Source organism: Schistocerca nitens, chromosome 5 (assembly GCF_023898315.1).
Source record: "Schistocerca nitens isolate TAMUIC-IGC-003100 chromosome 5, iqSchNite1.1, whole genome shotgun sequence".
In the NCBI taxonomy this organism is placed as follows: domain Eukaryota; kingdom Metazoa; phylum Arthropoda; class Insecta; order Orthoptera; family Acrididae; genus Schistocerca; species Schistocerca nitens.
This window is the reverse complement of record NC_064618.1, coordinates 321820993-321844016: the sequence shown is the minus strand read 5'-3', so window position 1 is coordinate 321844016 and position 23024 is coordinate 321820993. Positions and strand designations below refer to the sequence as shown.

The 23024-nt window shown below is 42.1% G+C and overlaps 1 protein-coding gene across 1 annotated transcript; it reads left to right on the top strand.

The window, feature by feature from the left end:
- Positions 1-2028: 2028 nt before the first annotated feature.
- On the top strand, positions 2029-22141 carry LOC126259953 (uncharacterized). Its single transcript, XM_049957063.1, has 5 exons — positions 2029-2162; positions 3955-4074; positions 10689-10981; positions 16453-16635; positions 21785-22141. Exons 1-5 carry the CDS (start codon positions 2112-2114, stop codon positions 21807-21809), a joined length of 672 nt encoding a protein of 223 aa, XP_049813020.1. The 5' UTR covers positions 2029-2111; the 3' UTR covers positions 21810-22141.
- The last annotated feature ends 883 nt before the right edge of the window (positions 22142-23024 follow it).

Here is a 23024-nt window from a genome sequence, read left to right as displayed (position 1 = left end):
TTAACGACAACGTTATTTCAACATACATTGGAGAAGATTCGAGTAGTGCTCTTCTACAGACATGGATAGATAAATGATAAACAGAAACAGTAACAATATGCGGGCTTCGAACACAGGATGCAAAACTCGAAGCCGCGAGGCTGGCCACTGTGCCACCTCTACGGTCGAAAATGTCCCACCCTAAAAAAACACATATCGTACTTCGAAAACCTTGACCGTCATTTTGTCAGAAATGTTCGAGATCTGCGGATAAGCTGAGACAGGTGTTCACTTATTTTGATCCCTCTTTCGCAGAGCGAAATTTCTGGGCTTGTATTAAAGGATTACATACTTACTAATCAACACAATACATTTACTAAAATGCAGAGAAAGTAATGGAAAAGATTGTACGTGGGGAAAGTTAGCATTGATTTGGGGATACAGTGACCGACCTATACTTCCACAACTCTCAAGTACCATTCCATTGTGGTCAATGTTTAAAAAACAAAATGAAACTTTGGCCACCAGAAATAAATAATGTGAGCTGAACTTTTCTTAAGCGCTTTATTAAGCCACATTGAAGAAAGAACCTAGTATGAAACCAAAATCAAACCGTGTGTTCCATAATCAAAATTATTAATATAATGAAAGATAGTAGGATGAAGTACCACATATATAACTCCAAATTTAGTTGAGTATAATACTTTCGATGTCATCCATCTTAAACCTAAATCCTCATTTCAAAACATCCGGTGCAGTCAGAACTAAAGTTACGTGTTCTTTATTTATCGAGTCAATATCTGACACTTGTGGCCAAACTTCATTGTTTGTTTTGGAGATATTTCGCGCATTTCTTGTTTCGGAGATATTTGACATCACTAGAGCGTTTTAGTTTGCCAATATTAAATACTTTTTCTAGTACAACATTGAACAGTAAGGGTGACAGTTCCTCTCCCAGTCTTTCTGTTTACAATAAATTCTTCTGATGTATGAAACGAATCTACCAATTGATCGCATGTCTTCTGACGTCTACAAATCTGATCTTCGTTCGTCTCCCTTGCGCATTTGTAAGAAACAATTAAAAGTAAAATATTTATTGCCATGGTGGAACGATAAAAATTAGGCACAAAATTTGCGAGGAAGAATGTCCCGCTCCGACATAAGTATAACTCACTAAAAGCGAATTATAGTTCTAAAAGAGCTTCGAAAAGTTATTTTAAACCAAACAGATGTGCTGAGAGAACAAAATAAAATGTGTTACCATGGAATTTTTGGAAACAAATCTTTATTTTCGGCCACATAACAAACGTAAATCTGAACGAATTAAATGCATATGAAAGAAATTAAAAATAAAAATATCATTTTCGCTTTAGATTCTAGATGCAAACCAGTGCAGTAGTATTATGCTTGTCACATTTGCTGGGTTTCATTTGATCAACTACTGATGTGGATAAGGAGCAAAGCATAACCTAGTTTATTGTGAAGTCAAAAACGATACTGAACGCAAAGGGAACACATTGTCCCAGAATGAGATTTTCACTCGGCAGCGGAGTGTGCGCCGATATGAAACTTCCAGGCAGATTAAAACTGTGTGCTCGACCGATACTCGAACTCGGGACCTATGCCTTTCGCGAGCAAGAGCTCTACCATCTGAGCTACCGAGTCTCGGTCGGGCACACAGTTTTAATCTGCCAGTAAGTTTCGGAACACATTGTCGTTTGGTAAACAAAGTGAAGTAGCCAATGTAATGAACGATTGAAACAATGGCAATAATAATACTCTCACATACAGTCTTATCGACATTCGTATTATTCTGGAGACTTCGATTTTGCTGTTGTGCAGGAGGCCTACTTGAAATTCACAAAATCTTGCATGTGACTTCAATGTCCTGTGTATTTAATTGTGTATATTACTACTCTAGTAGCACCTGCTCCATAAAATCAAATTCTACTTGCGAAAATACAATGATATTCGTAAATGCTTCCTCATACTGCATCAATTGCTTCGATAACAGTTGTCAAAACATCAAAGTGTTCTGCAGCGATTTGTCCGATATCAACACTATCTCGTAGGTCTCTTGATAACACAAGGGTAGACAAAAGTATTTAAAGCGCTGGTCTAATGCATCCGAAATGATTCAGGCCAACATGGAGCAGTCAACAGGTGTAAAGATTGCCGTTCTGGTAAGTGAGGTTGACCTGACTTGATCAGACATAATACGGCTGTGTTAACATTTCACGATACATTGCAAGCTCTGTTAACAACTAGGCCATTAGAGTTAGAACAGTTGCAGAGATACGTTAACATAAGGGAAGGAAGTTCTAGAATTTATCAGAGCAACTGTGGTAACAATCACGTAGACTGTTGTTGAGGAAAATATGATGAGATGGTAATACGGGCCTATGGCTGTTAACGCCATATCCGTTAATAATAATAATTTAGATACTGTATAATTTGCCGCACAGAGCACTCGGTCATTATCTAATGGATTGCTCCTTGCTCCTGTAAAAAACTTCATTGGTTCCCTAACATAATTTCTCGGGCATGAAAAGTTAGTTTGCATCTAATATGATTACAGCATAACGTTGCTTAAGCTTTCCTGTTGCTTTTCATACCAGCAATTATTATATCTAATGGTTCAAATGGCTCTGAGCACTATGGGACTTAATATCTGAGGTCAACAGTCCCCTAGAACTTAGAACTACTTAAACCTAACTAACCTGACATCACACACATCCATGCCCGAGGCAGGATTCGAACCTGCGACCGTAACGGTCGCGCGGTTCCAGACTAAAGCACCTAGAACGGCTCGGCCACACCGGCCGCCTTTATCTAATGCTGCTAACATTTTTGTTGACAGCCAGAACTAATATTTATAGTAGTGTGATAGAAAATTTGGCAGCATTTGGTTTTAGACACTTTTAGGGAAGAGACTGTTGAACTAAATCAGTTGGAGCAGGCAGACGAGTTACATCATGCAAGATGGCATGTTGATTAATGAAAGCATCAGTGCAAAAATATTCATTTCCTTGTACTTACCTATAGTACACAAAATATTAGTTCAGTGTTATATTCCACAGATCAGACTTCATTGTCTGATATGCACAAAAATGATGTTATAGTCCATTTTCATTTCGGTAATGGGATTATAACTAACACTTTTTCTGTATTTAAAACAACCATTCTCATCTCAGCGTGGTTACTCAGTACCATACAAACTTGGTTCACATGAATGTCCAACTAGCACAATGTGAAAGATTTCTTTTATATTCCGATTCAGCGAACCACAATGTAAATTTTTTTCACTGTAAATTAATAATAGATTAAATAATAACTGAGTTCCCAGTAATGTCGTAATTATGACGTACAGAAAACAATACATGCTGCACAAATTAAATGTGTATCTGTCAGCATGTTCATGTGATGTGAATGTTATGCTGGCAACATGTACTGGGGCCACTGAAACTCCAACATAGTGTCAGGGCAGTAAACAGAGTATCCAAAGTTCTACACTTTAATCGTTGGTGATACCAACTAAAATAATCTAAAAACCTGAAGAGAAGCTCTTCTAGACGAAACACCGACCGGAAAGGCAAAAAAGATAAATATTATGTTCACAAATGTCATGGATTTGCCGATCTCAGAATTTACATTCAAGCTAGGGAATAAGAGAACTAATTACATCTAACTACTATTTGCTTAAATATATTCAGTGTTTTGTATTTTCATCGCAAAGAAATTTTAATGTGTCAAAAATGAGAACGTAATTTAGTCCATGTGCATTGCTCCTCATATATGTCACGAACTGTAGTCCATATACAAGCTAGGTAATATATTTTTCCCAATGAACAGTAGTATTAAGTTATGGGAACAACACATTGAGTATCATTTCAGTAACCGAACCATGAGCCACATTGAAACTGCTGCGGGCTGTTATGGAACACGGTGTAGAGCTCACGCCATTCTCTGTTGCAGCTGCTGTGTGCCGCCCATGCCAGCGCGTCTCTCGGCAAGCTGCCATGGTGGCTCAAACACGACCAACGGGGGGTCTGCACAGCGGCTAGCGAGATTATCTGCAGTGACGACTGTTCACAGGTGAGGTTGCTGTTTCAGACGGTGTGGTGGTGGGTAAGTCTCACTCTCTTTCAAAGGGGCGGCCACCTCAGTTGCCTGTGGCCTGCTGCTCTGCGTGCTGCACCAGTTACGAGTGGCCACCTTGGTTGTTTTTGCGACGACACTGTTGCTTCTGAACTTCTTTACTATTCAAGTTAGTAGATGTAATGACATAACCCATTTGTATGATCGTTAGTAGACTAGCTAGCTGTTGCTAAGTTCAGCAACATAAGCAATTTGTGCGATGTACAGCTGTCGAACTGTACCTACCGTGTCGAGCGATGGTCGTTAAGGGGCCTACACACGAGCAACGCTACGCAGCGCATGGGAAAATCGCAGCAATCTGTCGCTGATCGCTGGTCAAATAGAAATCCCACGCAATCTGACGGACTGCATGCGATTCGTGCTTGAAGTATAGCAATACTGCATGCACGAACAGCACGGCTGGTAGTAACGGTACGTGGCAATAAGCTCGCGACGCGTTTCTCCATTTATCAAGCATGTTGCTACAGTTTTGTTTTGTTTCGGTTTGGACGCATTGAGAAATAAATTTACGTTCTAATTTATAGTTATCATGGGACCACGGCTACTCTGAAAAGTGAAGTGGAACGTGGAGTTGCCTTTTATATTGAGGAGTAATGCCAAATATAGCCTCCGATTTTGCAGTTGTTAGCATTTTGAAGCTTGTGCTGTAGAAGTGAATTGACGTGAAGCTCATAGTAATAGTTCCAATACAGTGGGATCTGTGTCATGATTTTGTGTTATTTAATAATTATTTGCATTATTTAAGTTTCTAACTTCTAAACAGAATGACACATGTGCCTACCGTAATAAACGTAAGACCTACGGCTATAATAAAACTGGATCGTGTGAACATTCGACTTCATGTGGTCTCCTAATTTCAGGTCCAATAAGTCGTAATATTAGAACGGTCAGACTGATATCGGGTCCTATAACTATAATGGGTGTACAGCTGACCTCATTGGTTCCTATCACGCCCAACAAACTGTAACATCTGCAGGAGTCCTCACCTGCAAACATACAAGTTGCAATCAATTGTGGCCCTTCCTGACATGGACACACGTGGGCTAACGATGCACTAATAGCCATAGATGAGCGAGTATGTACAGGGTGTTTCAAAAATGACCGGTATATTTGAAACGGCAATACAAACTAAACGAGCAGCGATAGAAAAACACCGTTTGTTGCAATATGCTTGGGACAACAGTACATTTTCAGGCGGACAAACTTTCGAAATTACAGTAGTTACAATTTTCAACAACAGATGGCGCTGCAAGTGATGTGAAAGATATAGAAGACAACGCAGTCTGTGGGTGCGCCATTCTGTACGTCGTCTTTCTGCAGTAAGCGTGTGCTGTTCACAACGTGCAAGTGTGCTGTAGACAACATGGTTTATTCCTTAGAACAGAGGATTTTTCTGGTGTTGGAATTCCACCGCCTAGAACACAGTGTTGTTGCAACAAGACGAAGTTTTCAACGGAGGTTTAATGTAACCAAAGGACCGAAAAGCGATACAATAAAGGGTCTGTTTGAAAAATTTCAACGGACTGGGTACGTGACGGATGAACGTGCGGGAAAGGTAGGGCGACCGCATACGGCAACCACAGAGGGCAACGCGCAGCTAGTGCAGCAGGTGATCCAACAGCGGCCTCGGGTTTCCGTTCGCCGTGTTGCAGCTGCGGTCCAAATGACGCCAACGTCCACGTATCGTCTCATGCGCCAGAGTTTACACCTCTATCCATACAAAATTCAAACGCGGCAACCCCTCAGCGCCGCTACCATTGCTGCACAAGAGACATTCGCTAACGATATAGTGCACAGGATTGATGACGGCGATATGCATGTGGGCAGCATTTGGTTTACTGACGAAGCTTATTTTTACCTGGACGGCTTCGTCAATAAACAGAACTGGCGCATATGGGGAACCGAAAAGCCCATGTTGCAGTCCCATCGTCCCTGCATCCTCAAAAAGTACTGGTCTGGGCTGCCATTTCTTCCAAAGGAATCATTGGCCCATTTTTCAGATCCGAAACGATTACTGCATCACGCTATCTGGACATTCTTCGTGAATTTGTGGCGGTACAAACTGCCTTAGACGACACTGCGAACACCTCGTGGTTTATGCAAGATGGTGCCCGGCCACATCGCACGGCCGACGTCTTTAATTTCCTGAATGAATATTTCGATGATCGTGTGATTGCTTTGGGCTATCCGAAACATACAGGAGGCGGCGTGGATTGGCCTCCCTATTCGCCAGACATGAACCCCTGTGACTTCTTTCTGTGGGGACACTTGAAAGACCAGGTGTACCGCCAGAATCCAGAAACAATTGAACAGCTGAAGCAGTACATCTCATCTGCATGTGAAGCCATTCCGCCAGACACGTTGTCAAAGGTTTCGGGTAATTTCATTCAGAGACTACGCCATATTATTGCTACGTATGGTGGATATGTGGAAAATATCGTACTATAGAGTTTCCCAGACCGCAGCGCCATTTGTTGTTGAAAATTGTAACTACTGTAATTTCGAAAGTTTGTCTGCCTGAAAATGTACTGTTGTCCCAAGCATATTGCAACAAACGGTGTATTTCTATCACTGCTCGTTTAGTTTTTATTGCCGTTTCAAATATACCGGTCATTTTTGAAACACCCTGTACTTGGAGCATTACCGTGCATGAACGCCTGTTACACCCCGTACTAAATACCACTACAGATAGTATAATTTACCAGTCCCGATATCAGGCGGCCTCCTACACACACATTAAAATTTATCAGACCATATATTAGGGACAATATGTATCTCTTTCATCATAGGTGTACAATAATTTGATATAATAATAATCTCAATTTCTGTGGTTTTGCATTGATGATGTAGTGCCAAATACGTGAAAAAGTGGTTAACGCACACAATACTTAAAAGAGCATTGACATAGACCAATCGCATGGTGCGTAAACAACATAATGAAATTGACAGTACTGTGACACCTGTTGTAGCTGCCTATTGCATTCCCTTGCCTTTGCGTGGTCAAGAAGACGTCCAAAGACGATAACATCATTCTGTAAGGGGTAGTCAAATGAAAGTGAGACGGATGGAATAAAAGTAAGTAAACGTTTTACTATTACAAAAGTAACTGCCATAACTATTAATAGACTTACTGCACTTACAGATAAGACGGTCAGTACCTTCATGGAAAATTGTTGCAGTTGCCTGCGGAACCATGATTGTGTCTAGGCGTGCACCTCTGCGTCCGAAGGACATCGAAGGCCACGAATATCTTTATTCATGGCTCCTAGAATGTGGAAATCACGTGGATAAAGTTAGAGACTGTGTGGAATATGTGTAAGAGCTCCCCAGCGAAACTTTTGTTCTGTAGTCAAAACCAAAATCTGTTTCCAATACGACACAGATATTTTGCTGGGAAGTCGTGATGTATACCTACATGCTGTCCATATTTGAAATTCCAGCTTCAAAACGCTGTAGAAAGAGAACATCTGTTCAGAATAACGTCAGATCTGAATAGTATGTTACTGACGTCATTAAATAAACACAAACACACATGAAGATTTAAAGAAAATTTTACCAATAGATGGGGCTGTAAACGTCTTAATGTAAATAGGGTCGTCTACAAATTACAAATGAATCGCAATACGATGGCTGTGGTTTGAATTGCACATTATACCATCCGAACTGGTCAACATGCATGACTGCACAGGTTCGGCAGGCAACAGTTGCGGCACTGCTAGTTAGGTAAGCCCAACCATCATGGTAATGTCCCACCACATAGGATGGAAAAAATCCGTTTTTAATTGTCCAGGGGCCAAAAAACGCATGAAAACCACACCACACAGGTTTCTAACTGTCGTGAGTCCGGTGCAAGACATATTCAGTATGCTGTCGACCGTTTTCTGCCAGAAGTTCAAATCGAGAAGCAGCATGTTCCACAACATATCGGAGAGTGTTTGGGGTCACGTTCAGAATGCGTTGCGCAATTGGCCTATGTGTCCCCGATTCAGCTACGTTCGTAATTGGAACACTGAACACCAGAGCCTTCAGATAACCCCACAGCCAAAAGATGTGTGTGAAATCTTATGGAACAAGGTCATCAGTCCCTAAGCGGACACACTACTTAACCTAAATTATCATAAAGGACAAACACACACACCCGTGCCCGAGGGAGGACTCGAAACTCCGCCGGGACCAGCCGCCCACAGCCAAAAGTAACACGATTAAGATCTGATGATATGGACGGCCAGACTGTAGGGAAGTCAGGGCTGATAACTCTAGGATTTGCGGAATGCCTCTGCAGCAGCCGCTTCACTGGCTATGCAACTTGCGGAGGAGTGTCATCTCGTATAAAAATGACCCTACCCACACATCTTCGTTGTTGAAGAGCTGGAATGACTTTGGTGCGCAAAAGACTCTCGAGGTGTCTACTAGTGACGGTATGGGTAACAGGACCCGCAGGACACATCTCTTAGAAATAATTCGGCTCTACGAAAAACGATTTCGTCGACCCGCTCCACACAGTCACGTTTGCAGAATGAAGTGGTACCGGTTGACGTGCGTGCAAATTTCCCGTTGTCCACATTCTGCAGTGTTGCATATTGACGTATTCTTGGAGACAGAAATAGCTTCCTCTGTCCACAGAATGTTTTACGGCCATGCGAACATGTAATTCAAGAGCGAAAGTTTGTCTTCTTGGCTGGTCAACAGGAAGTCACTCCCGAGCACGAGTAATTTTGTATGGACAGTGATGCAACGTATTTCGTGGGATTTTGTATACCGTGCCCTCGAAGGCATGTCCAGTGTTCGGGGAACTTCCCGTGCGTGGCATGTTTGCTCACCACCTCCCGTCCCGTCCTGTAGTGCTGTGGCCAAATCTTCGAGAGACGTCGAATGAACTGCTTTCCTCCCTCTATGACACTGCACTTCAAAAAGAAGCTCTTTTCGAAGTTCGTAGTCACTTTCTCCAGACCTTTAGTAGGCATCAAAGGAATGCTTTTTTTCATTCTGTTGACTGTCCAGAACCTCTGCATGGCTACTAGCGCAGTCAGCGTTCTTGTAAAAGAGCTGTACCAACAGCGCGCGATCCTTTATGGAAGCAGTCATGATGGGCGTCGCTAACGCAAACCCTGGATAGCCGCGCTCCGCTCATCTGTTGGTATGGACGTTCTGGCGCTTATAGCGACCTGTATTGGTCAATTATTCGTAATTTTTTTCCCATGACGTTTCCCTATGCGTCAATAATATGCTATTCAAATTTGACGTTATTTTGAGCAACGGTTCTCTTTCTACAGCGTTTTGATACTGGAACTTTAATTATGGACACCTTACACTTCAAGTCATTAGCCGACAAAATTTCATGAAGGGCTTAAAACCAGCACCGTTCTGAACGCTTGAAATGCGGCAACAACTGTCATTCTCCTTTCTCTTTATAAAAAGAAATAAACGCAATTTCATATATATATATTGTCTAATCTTTCAGACACGTCCGAGAGAACAGACACTATTTTTATCTAAAACCACTGTGAATTACGACACAATGCAATTACAGACAATGACTGCAAGCGGACACTGATGTAAATCAACGGGGAAACTTGAAAATTTGTGCCGGACGGGGATACGAAGTCGGGTCTCCTACTTAGCAAAAAATGGTTCAAATGGCTCTGAGCACTAAACGACTTAACTTCTGAGGTCATCAGTCGCCTAGAACTTAGAACTAATTAAACCTAACTAACCTAAGGACATCACACACATCCATGGCCGAGGCAGGATTCTAACCTGCGACCGGAACGGTCGCTCGGCTCCAGACTGTAGCGCCTAGAATCGCACGGCCGCTCCAGACGGCTCCTACTTAGCAGGCAGATGCGCTTTCCATTACGCTAGTCACACACAGTGGTTGTCGTGACTACATAGACTGCTCCAGTATGCCTCCTAACAGACCTAGATATCCACATACTACAAATGTAGTGCCCCTTGCCCATTATTCTCATTACTCGCGGCATTTTGCCGATTCCCGCAACAGTTAGAGCCCGATGGATCTGCACTGAAGAAATCATTGGCCATTCTCGCCTCAGTTACACACACACACACACACACACACACGCACACACACACACACACACACACACACATGCACACAAACACACGCGCGCGTGTGTGTGTGAGTGTGAGAATCAGACAAATGTCTCAGGTAATGAGGATGATGGTCAAAGGGCACTACATTAGTGGTGTGTGATAAGTTGGGGATCGGGACCTGACGGTAGGTATGCTAAGGGTCGTCCGTGCAGTTCAGAGGACACCTGTGTCTGCATGGCGCAGTGGTCAGAGCATCCACGTACTGAGCTTGAGCTGGAGACCTGTGTTCGAATCCCTGTCCGGCACAAATTTTCGACTTTCCCCATTTATTTAAATCAAGGCGGACTAGCAACCAACGTCCGTATTTCCTTTGTCTTCTAAAAGCAGTTTCGTTGCGCAGGTGCAGTAATTTGTGTTGAACAAAATCAAAAAAAATAACAGCTGTTACTTTCTTATCTTTCTACATGTCTTCAAAGTAAGTGGCTCTGTTCGTGCAGGTGCTGGTGTGTTTGGGCGATGGTTCAGGCGGCTTCTACGCCACGGTGGTGGCAGTATGCGACTCCAGCGCGGATCAGAAGTGCAGCGCAGAGCAGGCTGCCTGCGTCGCGTCAGCGGACTCTGAGTGCCACTCTTCCCTGCCCGGCGAGGACTTCACGTGCCACGGCATCGGATCCTTCCCTGACCCGTACGACTGCCAGACGTACCACATCTGCACTGAGGTCAACGCAGGTTCTCAAACCGAATCGTGCTCCGGAACTACAGCGTACAATCCTCTGCAAGCAGACTGCAGGTGAGCATATATTTTACTGCTCCAAGAATATCTCTCCTTTCCAGAATATTTTAGAAGACTCATTTCGGTGTGAGGGCGACCTTTTGTATTCTTTGTTGGGGTCTTTAGTCCGATTATGGGTTTGATGCAACTCTTCATGATACTATTCTTTTCTCTGCAAGGCTGCTCCTCTCTGCATGGCTGCTGAAGCCTACATCCATTTGAACGTCTTTACTGTAGCTGGTCTCCTACTAAAGTTTTTACCTCCAGACTTCCATCCATTACCGATCTGGTGATTAACTGATGCCTCCGTATGTGTTCATAACCTGTTCCCTTCTTTTATCCAGGTTATGCACTACATTTATTATCTAAATTCAGTTCAGTACCTTCTCTATGGTTATGTGATGTACCCATAGAACCTGTGGCACTATTCTCTAGCCTCACATTTCGAAACCCACTAGTCTCCTCTTATTTGAATTGCTTATCGTTGACGTTATTTCCCTATAAGGCTACTAACCAGACTAATTCCTTCAGAAAATGCCTCAAAAGTCGGACATGTGCAGTTGTAAGTTATCTTAGTAAATAAACGAGATAAGATTATGTGAATGTGCAGCTGTTTGCTTTACTTCTGGATTGTCTCTTTGTGCATGTATATTCTCTTTATGAAAATAATCTGTTGCATACCAAAAATTCCATTCATAGAAAAGAAATATGTGTATAAGTTAACCTCACCTTTAGTTAAGAACTAAGTCTGTGGTCGAGAGTGAGAAGTAAATCTGACTTCCTAATTCTTCTTCTTTTTTTTTTTAAGAGGCTCTGTACTTAAATTCAATGCTGTTAATTGACCCTGTGAAGCAACTGAAAACGTTGAGATACCACTCTTGTAGAAAAAGAAAAAAAGGTGTGTCTCAAATTCCGAGTTGCTGCTAACTATAGAAAATTGTGGTAGTGTTATACGATCTCTTAAACATACGCTCTGAAAACTTGCTTCTCCTAAAATTTATCTCTCATAAAAAGGAATGTTCATCAGCGAATAGGACGGTCAGAGCGACGTATGATAATCTGAGTTACTGTCTAGATAAAATTTCTTCTCAAGAATTTGTATTAAAAAAGAAGAACATCTCATAAAAAGTTCTTTATTTCGTTTACAAAATTTCAGCACTTGAAGCCTTAGAAAGCTGTAAGGAAATATTGAATTACAAATTACAATAACGTCATGTCAACAATGGGAAAATACAAAAAGTAACTTAATATGAAAGTTTATTCTAACACAAAAGTCATCATACCAATGATTAAATTCTTTTTGTCTTTTCAAATGCATTAACACTGACTGTGAAATTACTTTATAAAATAGTCAATCCTGTTGGAGGAACAACCGCAACTGAACATTATACTAGAGGTTGAAAATACCGCTATTGTTGTAAAGTTCTTTCTATTATCATACGTCCACCGCTGCGCTCTAGGGTCACAGCACCAAGTTACGGCACCTGAAGATGGGCGTATAAGAGCGCGAAACCGGTCGTGTGATAATAAATAGAACGTTACAGTTGTAGCGGTGGTTCCATCCTCTAATTTATAAAATAGCAAGTAATTCTTGATATGGATGTCTGTGTTGAACCAAGAATGCCTAACAAAATGCTGCCTCAATAAAGTAAAATACGTTCATTCGTTATCTTAAATACCTGTCTTCTCAAAATAACTCTATCTTATAAGTCCATATCATTCAAGGAATAATGATAATATTCCGTTTGCAATAATAATATATTCCATCAGATCAATAAAACAACTCCCAAGGGCACCATAGTTTCTGACGAGTCTGATCCTTTCACGGTTACTTCATATATTGTAAAGCCCTGGCAGAACTGTCTCACGAACCGAGAATGTTATGCCAGGAGTTCTCAAACACGTGATATTTTTGTCACGTTATCCAATTATCAAGTGCTTCAGAATAAGAAACTGTTATGTTGTGAGGTGATAACCGCTATGTGCCGAGGAGTTAATTATTTCGTCCTCACTGATGATGGTAAGTGGGTGGAAGGTGGCCAAACGGTCTGTCGCCATAATAAACTGGACAGGCAAGAAAAATATTACTTATCCCAAGTTCACTTTCAACCTCTGGTCGAAGAAATGCTACACTTTTGGCAACTTGTGACTGCCGTGGCTAGCTATAAGCAGAGGACCAATCGTCCGTGCGCCTACGTGCAGAGAATATTTGTCGGTAGGGCTAGCTATCGACAACGCTATGTAAAGTTCGGCACCAACTAGTGACACGGAAGTAAACCGTACTGGAAGTAATCCTGAACTAGAAGAATGGTGCCCAGGTGCCCGCTGCTTGTAGCACCGTCCTGGATGTTTTCATTGGTCGGAGGACTGGAGTTTCTTCGTTGGTGACGATGTCCAAAGTGCTGCTCGTGGCGCCCGCAGGAAACTTAAGAGTCGCCGACTCCGGCACTATCGAGAAGTTACAGTGCTACAGAAACCAACCAATGAACCGCGATACTACACGTACTCTCAACCATACTAAAATACTTATATCGTCCCGCAGTGTAACATAGCTTAAAGCTTCTATGCCATTTGGCTCGGTCAAAAGTAAAAACCCAGCAGCAAACATGCATTGTCCAATATAGAACTCTTCCTAGAACAAGTCATGTTGGCGTGTTATACACTCAGGGTATGGTTGTAATTAAAGACAGCCACTTTCACCTACCAAAGCACCGGATAACGACATAATGTAGTCCCGAAACTTGTTGTAATAAAAGTATCACACATTTGACGACTGATGGCGTAACATCCTCAGTACCGAAGTATACTCAAGTTTTAGAAGGACGTGAACTACTATTCGTCTAAACTCTTTATACAGCAGAAGATATTCCTCTCATCCATTTCGTGTACGATAATAGCAGAGTGCACACATCGAAAATACTGCAGTTATTGCAGTAGGAAGAATTGGCCATCTGCTGAAGTATTGTACAGAAGCCAGATCAAAAGGCATGCTCCGATACGGCAACTGAGAAGACGCCTGTGTCATTGCTTCCTAGACTGCAACAATGCCCTTGTTTAGTGAACTAAATGCATACACGTATTGTCTGTTGCTGCTGCTTTTGCAAGGGTCTCTAATATTCATTCACATTTAATAAAAGTATACAAAAAAGAAATTTTGCGAGTCGGAGACACTGTAGTCGTTGGAAACAGGGCACTAGAATAGCTCATTCAGCTGACAGGGAACGAAAACATCCGGCGACTTTTCTAAATAATCGTACATTTAAACAAATTCAAAGAAGTTATTTGCGCGCTCCCCCTCCCCCTCCGACCCACTTCACTGGAGAGTGATACGTCATCTGGTACTACTTCTAAACCACCTGAAGCCCTCCAAAGAGACCGGACTATTAACGTTTCTTTCGGTGAGTGCAGTTAGAAGTCGATGGAATTCTTATACTCCCGGTAGCGCGTATTTCAATGGAATGGAATCAGTGGCAAGTTTCAAGTTTTTAGTTTTCCTGTAAATTGTACTCGGGTAGCTGCATCGGTAGGCTTCTGTTGCATTTTGCGAATACGGATCTCTTGTTTCAGTTCTTCTTGTGACTGCATTCGGTAATGAATTACTGTGTTATACCTAGCCGTAATCGAGTAATTATTTCTTTCATTTCATATGATAATATCACTTTTTTCCAATTTATTGCCATATTAGCGCAAATTTTTACGAATTTTTTTTTCAGTGGCGTGTGTTGAGTGTCTTTTCACAAGCACCACTCACTTTCACTTATCTCGTATGCATAATTTCAAGATACAGCTCCTTCCTTGGTCACTGGTGGTTATCCATTATTTTCCGGTTCTACTTGGACTATTGTGAGTAGTTTCCGTGAAATCATTTGCCCTTGGCTGACTCACTGATCACTTCTGAATTCACTATTTCAACCAGTCCAAGAGAAGCATCAATATTAAAGTAAACGTTGTTGTGGTTGTAGTCTTCAGCTCAAAGACTGGTTTGATATGTTCCTCGAACTTAGTCTATCCTTTGCAAGCCTCTTGATCCCTACATAGCTATTGCAATTAACATCCACTGGAACAATCAGGCATGTCGCCAAAATATTGTGCCCGCTGGACACTACGGACCGGTAATACACTCGTGGACTGTTCAATCGGTGAATATATTGTTCCAGTTTTGGTGAGATGTTTTCTGTTGCATACATTCTATAAATTCCTTTGCATTTACAGGTGCTATTGTTCTATTTATTGCTCGAAAAGTTTTGTAAGCCTAATCTTACATTCCTTTCGGAATGTTCATGTCACTCTTGACAGTCGAAATGTAGGAAGTATAATTTGCATTTGAAGTAAAGTACATGTGCGCACCAAATTTGAAATGTACTACATATCGAATTTTGCTTCATATTTGTATGGTCAATCAGTTGTGACCTGCCCCTCGTCTGCAACATACCGATAAATCGAAACTGAAAATTACCGATATCGTTGAAGGTGACTTACAGCAACGGGCTACGGCGAAAGAACCGACGAGGATACGGTTATATACATCGTATAGCACAGAAACAAATAAATAACACGTTGTTATTGGACACTGACAAAATGAAAATTATTACTTAATTCAATTTGTGAACCACAAGAAATACGCATCGTTTTAAGCTTTTCATCTGAATCGGTCTTGTTGAGACTTTCACAGCAAAGAAAAGTCGGCATTATTACATAATTTAAAACGGTTGGCATATCCACACATTTTAAAATAAAAAAAACACTTATTATGTTTACTTAATAATGACAATAAAGGCATTTCTGTAGGTATGCTGGATGATGTAAGCAAAGCCAATAGCGATATGTAGAAAGGGGAGAGAAAGAAAAATTATGCTTCAACGTTTCGTGGCCGAAGACGTTAGAGACGATGGAGAACGTCGGTGTGGGGTAACATGGGGAAGAAATTCCGCTACATTATTTTCAGGGGAAAGCTATTTAGAGAGACCATGGGAAATCTATAACTGGATGGCTGACGTGGCATTCAACGCCGGTTCTTCCAAATGCGGGTCCACTGTACTTAATATTTTGCTGTCACGCTTGATATTGAAAAAGGAATAGTGCCAGAAGATGATGGTATATCCGTGAAAATTATTACAAGTGGAAGAATAATAATAGAAAATGAACTTACAAAATTAATTACACAATGAGTGCCGAGGAAGACAATTCACCAAAAATTCGCAACAGCAGCACAGGAAGAAACAGTGGCTTTTAATCAAACGAACAAGCTCCCTTAAAATGTTGATATTGAGCCACTTCAATAGAATGTGTGATTAATAACGACGTAGTGATTTCTAAATGAGTATCATCAAAAGCCTTTCCAGGTGTAAAATTTTTGCTGGTGTAATGCGGCATTTGTTACAGTATTCGCCATACCTACAGGTAACTGCAGTTTCATAATCTCTGAATTATACTTCTGATGTGATGTGGTCCGTAACTCATTTAAATCAAATCTTGCTCTATGTTGACAGCCTGACGACATCCGACCGAGTTTGCACCGAAGGCCCCATCACGCCTTGTACGCAGCTGGGACAGGTGGGCATTGTCCCAGAGAACCCAGCCATTTACTACATCTGCATACAGAAGGGAGATGGTATGTCTCCGGAAATGTACCGGTGTCCTGGCAGTCAGATCTTCGACGTTGCCACTGCTGCGTAAGTATCCATAACATTTAAGAGACCGAAACGTAGTCTCTTGGTATTCAGTTTGGCGTTAATCACTCTTTTTGTGTAATGTTGAAGTACATAAAATCTACAATGTAAACATTCTGTCATTTTTGGGAAATATGGCGGCCATGTTATAATCGATCTTTTTTCACTTGTCGGTAGAGAGGACTTTGGAAGCACTTTTGACTATAAGCATTTATTGAAAACCAGCACACAATCATTCAGGAAAGTCAAGCGTGAGCTACTCACGAAATTAAAATCGTCCTGAAAGTTTGCTTTGTAATACTTGTTACAGCCCTTACTGATCAATATACACTGAGGTCACAACAGTCATGGAATACCTCCTAGTATCGCATCAGATCTCCTTTTCCCCGGTGTAGTGCACCGGTTCGACTTGGCATGGACTCAACAAGTCGTTGGAAGTCCCCTCCAGAAATATTGAGCCTTGTTGACGCTGTAGTGTAGCCGTCCAAAATGGGGAAAGTTGCCGGTGCAGGATTTTGTGCACGAACTGACCTGTCGATTATGACCCATAAACGTTCGATGGGTCGCCAAATCATTCTCTCGAACTGTCCAGAATGTTCTTCAAACCAATCGCGAACACTTGTGACCCACTGAGATGGCACACTGTCGTCCATAAAATTTCCATTGATATTTGGGTACATGAAGTACATGAATGGCTACAAATGGCCTCCAAGCAGCCAAAAACAATTGTTTGCAGCTAATGATCGCTTCAGTTGGACCCAAAGAGTCAGCCCATTCCATATAAACACAGTCCACACAATTACGGAGTCACCACCAGCTTGCATAATGTCTTGTCCAAAACCTGGATCCATGGCTTCGTGGGGTCTCGAACCCTACAGTCAGCTCTTACCAACTGGAATCGCAATCATCTGATCATACCACGGTTTTTCAGTCGTCTGAGGTCCAACCGACATGGTCAGGAGCCCAGTGAAGGAGATGCAGGCGATGTCTTCCTGTTGGCAAACGCACTTGCGTGTCATTAGCTGCCTTAGCCCATTAAAGCCCAATTTCGCTGCCCTGACCTGAGGATACGTTCGTCGTACGTCCTATGTTGATTTCGGAGGATATTTCACGCAGTGTTGCTTGTCTGTTAGTACTGCCAGTTCCAGGCAAACCCTGCCACTCTCGGTCGTTAAGTAAATATCGTTGGTCCCTACGTTGTCCGTGGTGAGAGGTAATGCCTGAAATTTGGTGTTCTCAGCACACTCTTGACGCTGTGGATCTCGGAATATTGAAGTCCCTAATGATTTCCTAAATGGAACGTCCCATGCGTCGAGCTGCAACTACCATTCAGCAATCGAAGTCTGTTAATTCAAGTCGTGCGGCCACAATCACGTCGAAAAACTTATCACATGAATCATCTGAGTACAAATGACAATTCTGCCAATGAATTCCCCTTTTATACCTTGTGTATGCGATACTATTGGCATCTGTATATGTGCATATCGTTATCCCATGACTTGTGATATGTCAATCTACACTGTGTGGAAAAACAGAGGCATCCATAACGGAGGGAGAAAAGCAAATTAAACTTTATAGGTTGATATGGTATGTGATGTTAGTTCGGTGCCGGCCGGTGTGGCCGAGCGGTTCTAGGCGCTTCAGTCTGGAACCGCGCGACCGCTACGGTCGCAGGTTCGAATCCTGCCTCGGTCATGGATGTGTGTGTTGTCCATAGGTTAGTTAGGTTTAAGCAGTTCTAAGTTCTAGGGGACTGATAACCTTAGATGTTAAGTCCCATAGTGCTCAGAGTTATTTGAACCATTTTTGTTATTGCCGTGATTACTAAATCGAGTTACATCTACAAAGAACTTGGCAATATGACCCGAACTGACGTCGAATTCCCTCTGGCCTGGATTAATTCACTGATCCGCTGGAGTCAGGTGTCGTAAAGCCATTGTATTCTCTCCTGAGGCAAGCTGACCAACGATCATGATATCCTGGGTACTGCCGATGGGACGGACGTCGGATTCTTCCCTCAACCTGTGAATCGTGATGACCATGGGAATAACTCAGCATCACGCAGTCAGTTCATATAGACATCCGCCGAGTGTGGACATTCATTGTCCTGTTGAAAAGTGGCGCCAAGATACTGTCACTTGACAGGTAACACATGAGGTCCGTGTCGTACTACTCTGTCGTCACAGTTCCCTCAGTTACCACTAGCCGTGGTCTGAAGTCATACCCAAAGGCCTCCCACAGCATGATGGCAGGTGTAGCTCCGTTGCGCCTTTCCTATTCTTCCGAAGAGCCAGATCTCTCCTCAGATCGCCGTCATACTCGCCGACGATGGACCTCCGGGGTATTGTGAAACCGCGGTATATCGCCGCACACTATGCGACGTCATTCGTCAGCAATCTATGCCCATCGCTCACTGCAAACCACTAAATATGCAGCCATTTGCGCTGTGGTGTCAACAGCAGCAGACGCATCGGACGCTAATTCCGTAGTCCGGCTGCTGCTGGTTTCTGACCAACTGGGCGGGCTGAGATACAGTGTAGCGGGGAGCCCATTGCTTGTACTCTGACGGCAGGCACAGATGTGAACTGGTTACGATGTAGTTTGTGCACAATAGCGCGATCGTCCCTTGTGGTGGTCGCATATTGTCGACGGGGATCTTGAAGGTGTGTCTCCCTGCCCTCACGTTCCTTTGCAGCCCAATGTCGGGCCCCTGTCACACCGGAACGCCACACAAATCTGATTATTGAGTGAACCAACAAGCCGGCCAAACGGAGACAAACAGTGAGGCCCCTTTGAAACTATCCCCAGTTATGATAACGCGGTCTCATTCGAGTAACTTGGATCTCCGTTTCTTCTTAGTCATCCCTCAGCTTCTGACGCTGTTCGTGCCCTTTATACAACCTACCAAATCTCACTGCAGCGATAAAGACGAATTACACTATTGCCTCTCACACAGAATGGCAACGCTAATCAGTTACATACCCTTTGATGATGTGTACCGATCACGAAGGTACGTTGACATCTGACAATGTCTTCTGTGTGCTTCATTGTTGGCATAGAATGCGCCTCGCTAACAGAGTTCATTTGTACGGTCATTGAAGGTCCTCTACTGAATGATGTCGTGATTTAGTTGTTATTTGAAATATTATATTTGTTGCAGTAGTATATGATATTTCTTTTGAATTATTTTCGATTTTGTCTGCCATCTTTTTGTGACTGGGTACGCATTTCCGCAAGGTGCAGAGCGGTAAAGTATTTATCGGACTGACTGTTGGACAGTTGTCTATTTTTTAATTAGTCTGTGGAAAACAAATCATCCAAAGATTGATGGCTCTATGCGCACAACAACCAACTCGCTAAATGTCTTGCCATCCCATCCAATATGAAATTTCCACACTATATTTAATTATGGGAACGTCAAACCACGTAATAAGAAAAGTAAAATACAAATATTCTCAAACTTTTAATTGAAAATCCAGTAGCTCTTGTACAGCAAAGTGGTGGATTGTTGAGAACAAAATGTCTTCCTTCCTTCCGTGTGAACTGCGGCTATGTAAAAATTGCGTGCCATGAGCGTCTCTGACTGTCACTGTTATAAATTACTACTCTGACCTTGGGCGATGCGAGCAACAAATCTTCAAATAAATTAAAAGGATTTGTGAATTTTTTTTTTAATTTGTGGTAAGTTCCTATGGGACCAAACTGCTGAGGTCTTCGGTCCCTAGGCTTACACACTACTAACTCTAACTTAAATTAACTTACGCTAAGAACAACACACCCAACCGAGGGACGACTCGGACCTCCGGGGGGGGGGGGGGGGGGGGGGAGCCGCGCGAGCCGTGTCAAGGCGCCTCAAACCACGCGGCTACCCCGCGCGGCGGCTTCCTGGGATTTTATAATAATTTCTATTGCAATTACTATTATTCTTCCCTTCTATCTCCCTTGTCTCTGTGTGTGTGTGTTTCCTCTTTTATACGTTTCTTGTTTCAAGCACTTCTGTTGTCAAAATAGTTGAACATAGGCTCTACATGAGTGGTTCCCTACCTTTCTGAGACCGTTACATGAGTACAATCAGGTATTAACTAGTGCCTCACCCCCTCTCGGCCCCCATGCATTCAAGCACCTAACTGAACTTAAGAATCAAAAAGAATTTTCTTTGAATATTTTCATTTTTAAAATGATAAAAGATAAATGATATTTAGTTTCTGTAGGTGTTTTATTAAACCTTCAACTAATGGGTCAATGAGTAATGACGGGGCGTGAGTCGTGCTTGGGTAGCTCAGTTGGTAGAGTATTTGCCCGCGAAAGGCAAAGTTTCCGATTTCGAGTCTCGTTCCGGCACACAGTTTTGATCTGCCAGGAAGTTTCATAACGGCGCACACTCCGCTGCAGAGTGAAAATCTCATTCTGTATGTAGTTTTATTTTGAGACTAAAATTAAATAATTATCTACTCACCAGTTGCAAAAATTTTATTTTTGTTTCTTAAGAAAGAATGTTTCGCCCAACTGCTTTTAGGTATGTGCAGTAGTGTGCAATAGCAACATTTATTATAATTTTGAGTCGTTAGGTTTATTAATGATGTGCTTTGTAGGAACTCATTAGAAGTATTATTTATAGCTATCTTCTACGTGCATTCATTGCCTCTTCTGTTAGCACTTCTGGACTCAAACTTACTTGCGTAAAGGTTTCTGTTGTACTGCATTATACTACAGTTTTAGCAGTGAACTTGAAACTGCTGTAGCCACACAACAGCCCTGTACCAACATACTTTGGTGTTACATTTAGAAAAAGTGCATCATGATCTTTCTTTTTTTCGATTCTGTTCATCGTTTGTACCGAGATGTTCCGTATATAAACTCTTTTATGACGTACTGAATCTGTAAAAATACATTATCGCAGTGAATATAGTATCGTTGCCTCTGTTTCAGAAAACACCACTTTGATATATTGAGTAGCATTTGAAACGTTAGGGGTGTTATGACTCTAGCGCCGCTGTAGATAGTGCATAACTGAGTTTTGTGCTGTGGGACGAAGTAACAGCTGAAGCACGCACTTATGCAGCGACGTATATGAGCGCTGTTCAGTTTGTGTATGCTCCAGCACACAGATCTCCACGTTCTCTGTGTCGACATTATAGCTTTTCTTTTGCAGGTGTGTTGACCCCGCTTTGAAGTAGATGCGGCCGTAAACGGTAGTGCAGCCATCGGCAAGAAACCACGACCCAGATTCCAAGCACGCAACATGATGACGTGATGAAGTTGTCGATCGAGTGGATTCGCACTGCATGCAGTGTTGATTTATCTCACATCTCATACCCACTGGGCCTATGATTCGCTCATATGAAGCACTTTCGTCTGAACAAGTGCTATATTTATTTAATTGTATCTTTCAGTTACTAATTTTACGAGAGCATATTATTTGAAGTCTAGAGACTAAAGTGTTTCATTATTTTTATATTTATCTTAGCTGTGTTCATCAATGTTGCAATAAAATTTAAGAAATCAACAATATTGTGTCGTGCTTTATTTTCACATACCGGAAACTGATTACGTTTGTGGAAACAGAACCTATCGTAAAAAAGTAATTAACCAGTTTGGGAAATTTAATTTCAACAGCAATTATGATCAGACAGAAATGATTAATGGTGAATGCAAGGCAGTACAACAGACACTTCCAAAATTACATTGCTGCCCATTAAAATCGTATCACCGTAACGCATGCAATACATATCGAAACAGAATGAAGTGTTCTACGCCGTTGTATTTCGACAGCTCAACCATACCATGTTGGTGGAAGTAACATCACCTTTGTTCTACATATAAGAAAAGATTACACAGTGGGCTTACTGTACCGAAAATACGTTTTAATGTTGGTCGGTTGGGAGAAAATAGTGTTTTGTCTTACACGAGAAGGAGAAACGTTTATCAGCACCTCCTGGAACCCATCAGGGGATAGCGTGTGGCTTATCAAGACTATCGTTCCGGGATACTGCTGCTCAGGTAGTACTGCTGCTAGAATAAGTGTTAAGGTACAAGTGCCATTGAAACAAGGAATCGATGGGTTCAGCAGAACCATACACAACATCATGCAAATCTCAATAGTTTGAGAGAACAGAAAGGAAATCTTATTTATGGCTCTTATGTAAAGAAACACCAGCTGTCACTTTCGAGGTCACCCACACCCCTCCCCAAGAGAAAAGAGCCATTGTTCTCTTTATATAAATAAACCCATAGCCGTTTGTACTATCCTCATAATGAAATAAAATGACATTACTGCTATGTTTAGACAAGTCTAATTTAATACTCAAATGTAAACAAACTGCTCACTTGGCTGTGGCTCTCTGTAAACAATGACTTCACTGGGCCCTGGTCGTGCATAAACAAACCACACA